Genomic DNA, 8,004 nt, shown 5'->3' with positions numbered 1-8,004 from the left:
TGTTTAGCAAGAATCAAATTTTCACAATCTTTAACACAACTACCATCAATAAAACCTATTTTGTTTTTAGTTTCCAAAGCTAATTCAATAGCACAAGCCCATACAGTATAATTCTCAGTACCAAGCAATTTAAAACCAATTAGAGGAGTACTTGTAGTATCACTAGCATGCAACTACAAAGGATCACCAAAATCAAGTTTACTTATCCTTGTTACTTCAAAATCAGTTTCATGATCAGATTCTTCATTATGCACAGAATGAGGAGGAGTATTACCATGAACAGAACCAGGTGGAGTATTAACCATTTTATTAAGTAAATTCAATCACAAAACTAGAACAAATGAAAAGGCAGATAGATGGATAACACACTAAAACAGATTTTAATTAAAAAGCACACCAAGGAACAATCAACAAATATCAAGTAAAGTAGAAATATGAAAGTAGATAAACAGAGAACAAAAAAAAACACAACTAACCAGACAAACAACCAGAATTTTCTTCTCAAACTAAAAAAAAATTGAAAAAATAATCTTAATCTCACAAAGGTGCCAGTGACAGGATTCCTAACCACTCAAATGATGGCAGGTCAAGTATTAGCACGGTTATTTTTTACGAGAAAAAGATGAGAAAAATGATATATATATATATATATATATAAATAATTTGAAATCGAGAAGAAAATAATAGTTGAAGCAACAATCAAAACAATATAAGTAAAAGAGAAGAGAAGACAAACAGTGCTATCAATGCAGAAGGTAGATGAACCCTAATTATCCCTTGATTCACTTAGTTAAGAGATCAATCAGGATCTGAAAGAAGAAACCCTAAAAATTAGGGCAAATACGAACAACAGCAGCGGAAGACAAATAATTAGGGTTTTGAGAAAGAAACCCCAATTTAATCGAACAGATTGCCAGAAATAGAATCTAGGGTTTCGAAGTGAAATATGCCCAAGATCTAAATAAATCTGTAAAGATAATCACCCAAAAATCACCAACCACGGATGATCGGCTCTGATACCATGAAAGAATATCAACAATCAACCAAAAAATATTACCTGAATGATTATTGTTATTATTTATTATTTAAGAATTTGATACAACCAAATTGAATATTATGAATAAGAACAGAGTTTAATCATCCAGATGATGATTAGTAGCAGAAACAGAATTTGTATATCAAAGTGATATACAAAATTATACAGAATATATATGAATAATGAACGGATAATTGAGAGGAAAATATATGTTTGTGTAATACGACTTAGAATTCTGAACTCCTAATCAGCTCATTGTGAGCTTATATTCTGCATCAGTTTGAGGTGTCTTCATAACAGCCCCTCATCTTCTATTATCTTCAGAATAGCCCTTGAACTTCTTCTCTTCAATCATAATTGTATAAACAGTCCCTTAACGTTAAGATTTAAGTACCTATTAATCTTACAATAAACAAAAAGGTGTGAGAATAAAGATAAACTTGTATATTTCTTAACACCTCTTTTTGTATCTGTCACGTACGTAATAGCAAGTGGTTAATTGCGTGTTAATTAGTACATTATTTGAAGTTATCAAATCAAGGTTACAATATCTACATCTTCATATAGTATGGATAGTTTGGGAAACTGTTAACCTAGCTAGGGAGAATGCTATATATTTTATACTAGTATTAATACTCGTACGATGTACGGATTATATATGTTTGATGATACAATAATATCTATATAAAGAATAGAGAATATGTGACTGTTAAATACCTAAGTTTGGATACAGACCGTTATACATGTTATATGAAATCCCATGAATTATATAATATATTTGTTTAATTAAATTATTAAAACTTAGCATATATATCTTATCTTTTACAATAGTTGTATTCTGTATTGATGTTAACATTATTATAATTCTTTATAAATTATATATATGGAAACTTAATATATATATATATATATATATATTAACAATCTAAAGATTTGTGTTTGATTACAACTAGATTATAACCCGCGTGAAACGCGAAAAAAACCTATAACAAAATTATATATGCATGTATAAAAAGCTAGCACAATGATAGTCATTTAGTATCTATATAGTGTCACAAATGATTATATTTTGTACAACATGCACTTTTATTTATTGATTTAAAAATTAAAAAGGTTGGCCTCATAGGGAAGTAGTTGACTACGTATAATTACAAAGTTACAAGGATCCATAATATTCACAAAAATAATTGGATACACAAATAGTATTTGTTTTGTATAAGCTAATTTCGTGCCTATGATCAACAAGCGTGTAACCTCCTTTATTAAAATCATAGCGAATTTATTGATTTTTGGGTTGTACTTGTACGACTGCTTTCAAATTAGGACGATTTTAACCCAGATGTTTCAAGATTCCCTGGATGCATCGATGTTAGCCACTTTATCAAAAGCAATTTAACATGTCATGATATTGTATAGGATGAACTAAGAGCAAATATTTACTCTTTATTTTGCTAACGTGTAGTTAATGTACAATACTCATACATTTTTCATATCATGATTATGATTGTTTATCAAAATATCTTCGTCGAGTTCATTCAAATGATTAGTAGTAAACTATAATAACCATATTTTTCAACCTTGATCACACATCATCAAGTATATATATTTATACTTCATAACATAAGGTTAATTTAGACTATAATTAACTGCAAAATTATTTGTTATTATCTATTTGTAATAGAATCAATTTATGAAAAATAAACTATAATGAAAGATTGATCATAATATTACTTGACACAAATCAAAAACTCTACATATAATTGCTTATACTTGTTAAAAAAAATCAAGTATTACAAAATTAAAAGAGGATATAATTTTGAAACAATCATTGTTTGGTAACAAATCAAGAATGTGTAATGTTTTTATTTTTGATGATATTATTCTATAAGAAGATTTATAAAAAAATCAAATATAAAATTCAAATAAGTTAAAAGAAAGATAGATGATTTATGTTATATGAGATTAATGAAAATCAAGAGGATAACCAAAAAATTATACATATTAATTTTGATATGGTTAGTTAAGTAGAATATTAGATTAATATATGTATTGTTGAAACATTTGTAGTTGAAGGACTAAAAACGTATATGAGTGAAAGTTGAGTTAAGATGATGTCATCATACTGATCCAATGGTGGATAAAAAAGATAGAAATTCAATAAATGGTTAAGATTACTTCTTTTTTGAATTAAAGTTTCTGTTTTAATATATATTAAAGATTAGGTAATTATGAATTAAAATTCTTTTTTTAGTTACACCAAAGTGACACATGTCGTGCAAGGAATGCGCCAAGTATCGATCAATATTATTTTTTATATTAAACTAAAGAAATATTAGTATTTGATTACAATTAGGTAATTATGAATTTAGAATTTTTTTTAATTATACCAAAAGTGACACATGTCGTGCAAGGAATACGCCAAGTGTTGATTAAAAGAATACACAATCCTGTTTTAGTATATTTGTAGATATATAAGAGATATTATATTATATTGATAGAACTGGAATTTTTTTCACACTAAAAGTTGTGAACTTTTAGAATACCACAATTTTCAATGTGAATTAATTTTTTCACTTTTTTAGTTCAACATAATTAACACCCGTGAACAAATTTAAAACTTATTCACGCTAACTAAAAGTGTGGATAATAATTGAAAAATTATTTGTATCAAATATTATATATCAAATATTATATAACACAAATAAAATTATTTACAAAGTTCAAAAAAAAACAAAACAAAAGTCAACTAGGACATATATACATCTGGAATTTCAAAAATCCTAACTTAATCTAATTCCAAATCATATGAAATCCGCAAACCAAACATCAAATAATTTATTTTTGGTTCGTTTTAGAAATCTCGATTATATTTTTCTTTTAAGAATGATAACCTAATTACCAGCTTCCAAAAAAGTTATTTTCTATACAAATTAACTTAATATAAAGATTAAATGTACTAAAGTAATTTATAGCATGAATTCCAACTTATTTAAATAGATATAAAGATTTAGATAAAACGTACTTGATAATCAAGTGCAAATCTAAGCTCTTCCACAACTTTACCCATTGTTGGTCGTTCAGTACGGTTTAAGTGCAAACATTGATACGCTATTGCCATAAACCTTTCAAAACTTTCTGGAGAAACATTATTATGTAGACCAATAGGAATAATTGTATCCATTTTATTTTCATCGTAGCGTTTCCTTGATAATTCCGCCAGAGATCTACGAATATCGTTATACTTTTGTAGTATACATAGTCTTCCACAAAGAACTTCGAACAAAACCACACCAAAAGAATAGACGTCGATTTCTTTTGTCAACATGCATGTACGCTCGTATTCGGGATCACAATACTCCAGTGTACCTACTGCAGCTGAAAAAAGAAAACTAAATTGTCGGTTAGCAGGACCCAGTTTAGACAAACCAAAATCTGCTATCTTAGGTATCCAATTGTGATCCAGTAATATATTTGCACTTTTGATATCCCGGTGTAACACTCTTTGCTGACTAGTCCCCTCCAGAGGTTCATGAAGATATTGTAGTCCCATTGCAGCCTTTAGGCATATGATAAGGCGTTGACGCCAAGAGAGATCGGTGCTATGTATATGTAAGTCGAGACTTCTCTTAGATAGATACTCATAAACAAGTATATACTCACCACTCTCGTCGCAAAATCCTATAAGGGAGATCAGTGGGAGCACAACAAATCATAACTTGGATTTGCATGATGTACAAGATGCGGGGGGAAACCACTCGTCGGTTATTAGTCCTCCGATAATTCCTCTTGTACCCAACGCTGCTCAAACCACTGATCAACCTTCTCCTAATCACAACGCTGCTAATATCAATGATCATCCTTCTCCTAATCAGAATCCTCCTCCTAATCATAATGTTGATGTTGCGAATGATGAAGGACCTTCCGTTACAGAACCCGAAATTCAACTTAGAAGATCATCCAGGAAACGAAGGGCCACAAATTTTGATGATTATGTCACCTTCTTAGCTGAAGATGAGGACATTGGAAAGCTTACTGATCCTACCTCTTATCAAGAAGCCATTAATAGTAACCAAGCCTCTAAATGGAATGACGCCATGATTGAGGAGCTTAATTCCATGAAACATAACGACGTTTGGGATTTGGTTGAACTTCCTGAAGGATCCAAACCAACAGGCTGTAAATGGGTTTTCAAAACCAAACTAGACTCGAATGGAAATGTTGAACGCTATAAGGCTAGACTGGTTGCAAAAGGCTATACTCAAAAGGCTGGAATTGATTATCAAGAGACCTTTTCTCCTGTGTCTCGTAAAGATTCCCTAAGGATCGTCATGGCACTAGTAGCTCATTTTGATCTCGAGTTACATCAGATGGATGTCAAGACCGCTTTTCTTAATGGAGACTTGGAAGAAGACGTATACATGTGGCAGCCTGAAGGATTCATTCCAAAAGGTAAAGAGCACATGGTCTGCAAGTTGAAGAAGTCCATATATGGGTTGAAACAAGCGTCACGTCAATGGTACCTTAAGTTCGATGAAGTCATGAAAGGACAAGATTTCTTAAAGAATCCAGTGGATCAATGCACCTATCTCAAGATCAGTGGGAGTAACTTCATAATCCTCGTTTTGTACGTAGATGACATCCTACTTGCAAGTAACAACTTGGATATGCTGCATGAAACGAAGCGCATGCTTTCGCAGAATTTTGACATGAAAGATCTCGGTGAGGCCTCTTATGTCATAGGTATCAAAATACACCGGGATAGGCGTAATGGTGTTCTGGGTCTTTCTCAAATAGCCTATATTGACCGTATTCTGGAACGCTATAAAATGCAGGACTGCTCGCCCACTGTAGCTCCAGTAGTTAAAGGAGACGTATTCGTTTCTTTCCAAACCCCGAGTACTGAGATTGAAAAGGAGCAGATGAGGATGATACCTTATGCATCTGTAGTTGGGAGCATTATGTATGCTTAAGTCTGCACTCGACCAGATATCGCTTACATCGCCGGTATGCTAGGACGTTATTTGTCTAATCCTGGATTGGCACACTGGAAAGCGGCTAAAAAGGTTCTACGATATCTGGAAGGGACCAAAGACTACAAACTAACTTTTAGAAGGAGTGATGACTTAGAAGTAGTAGGATATTCTGATTCCGATTTTGCTAAAAGCAAGGGGGATAAGAAATCTACTTCTGGATATATTTTCATGTTAGCTGGCGGACCTATCTCTTGGCGGAGTCATAAACAGAAACTGACTGCAACGTCCACCATGATGGCTGAATATATTGCCGTTTACAATGCCACTTGTCATGGAATGTTGTTAAGGAACCTTGTGAGTGGACTTAAAATCGTCAATTCTATTTCTAGACCATTGAAGCTTTACTGTGATAACTCAACTGCCGTAACTTTCTCGAACAGTAACAGTTCGACTGGCGCTGGACTATACCTCGATACAAAGTATCTGTTTGTACGCGAACGGGTTGAGGAAAATGTTCTTTGTATTGAGTACATAAGTACAAATGATATGCTAGCGGATCCGATGACCAAAGGTCTTCCTCCTAATATCTTCGTAGGACACGTGTCGAAGATGGGGCTTACAAAAGATTTAATTTGATAGCATATTGTACTTGTCATGGTCATTATTATTAAATTTAATAAAATTTTCCTCTGTATTCAGATTTTGTTTGTCTATTATTTACATTCAGCATGCATAATGATGTATGGACATTACTGTAATAAAATTTGTCTTAGTCAATTGATCATTGCTTAATTTAGTTTTAAATTTGAGTCATAGTTTGACTAGTGGGGGTCCTGAGTTGATGTTCTCCTCTACGACTGTACTTATTGGCTATGATTTCGGTTTAAAACAAAATGAGTATTATCCCGGCCGGATTAACTGTGATACTCATAGATAAATGATCGCTTGGTCAAGTGGGAGAATGTTGGACTCACGTAGTTGTGACCTTCACCGATCATATATCAGTCCGATATGATAATTGACAAATAATTGAAATCCTTATGTCGGTAAATATACGATGGGCGTATTTACTATTAATGACATAATATAGGGTTTCCCATTAGGTGATTAGAATTAAAGAGACTAATAATACACATTACACAAAACACCAATGGGGCTAAGTATAAATGTTATATATATAAATATAACATAATCAAGTCATTAGTAACTAATCCATCACTAATTTTCGTCCACCATTATTTGTGTGTGTGTGTTTTCTCTTCTTCCCCATCTAACCTATAATCACCTTAATTTGGGAACCAATCTCAATGGCAAGAATGCTGAATCAACTAACAGGTTCCACAGGATCTTCAGGTTAGTGTTATTAATCATGTTTTACATTATATTTATAATACGAATCATTATTTTTCCAACAAGAAGAATTTCTTCTTTATAAACTTTCCCGAACCCACCACGTCCGATAAAGTTGGTGTCACTAAATTTGTTGGTGGCCGATTCTAAAATTTTGAGTGAGATTTTGAGATGTTCGAACTGTTGAATTGAAGACATTATTATATTTTAGTGATTAGAAAAAATGAAAAAAGAGAAGGAATGTAAGATGAGAAGCAGTAGTAGCAATTACGGGGAATTGAAGAGGTTTACAAGCTTAAAAAATTGAATGTGTTTTTAATCTTGCTAGATCAGCAATTAGATGATGTATTTATATATCACAAAGTGGCAGGCGGCTGATAATATTTTTAAGCAACAATTAACTCAGTTTGGCATCATTCCGGCCACTTGGTTGTTTTTAATTAAGTCGACATTTTTAATTTGTTTTGTGTATGTGAATACCACTGCTCATTGGTGACAAATGTGAACGTGTTAATTTCCTTTCTGTTTCATTGTGGCGTATTTTTTAGATCATTCATCTAGAAAGTTTCATCTCCCAACTGTTTAAGGGATAAACCCGCAATTATCATAAATGTTGCATAATTAGGGGTATTTTAAATATAATTT

The 8,004-nt window shown here is 32.1% G+C and overlaps 1 protein-coding gene across 1 annotated transcript; it reads right to left on the bottom strand.

Annotated features, from left to right (window-relative positions):
* Window positions 1-4,043: 4,043 nt before the first annotated feature.
* On the bottom strand, window positions 4,044-4,586 carry LOC122583640 (receptor-like protein kinase HERK 1). Its single transcript, XM_043756025.1, has one exon. The coding sequence runs from the start codon at window positions 4,584-4,586 to the stop codon at window positions 4,044-4,046; it is 543 nt and encodes a 180-aa protein (XP_043611960.1).
* Window positions 4,587-8,004: the final 3,418 nt, after the last annotated feature.

Source organism: Erigeron canadensis, chromosome 9, assembly GCF_010389155.1.
Source record: "Erigeron canadensis isolate Cc75 chromosome 9, C_canadensis_v1, whole genome shotgun sequence".
Taxonomy (NCBI): Eukaryota; Viridiplantae; Streptophyta; class Magnoliopsida; order Asterales; family Asteraceae; genus Erigeron; species Erigeron canadensis.
This window is presented reverse-complemented; position numbering and strand designations above follow the sequence as displayed.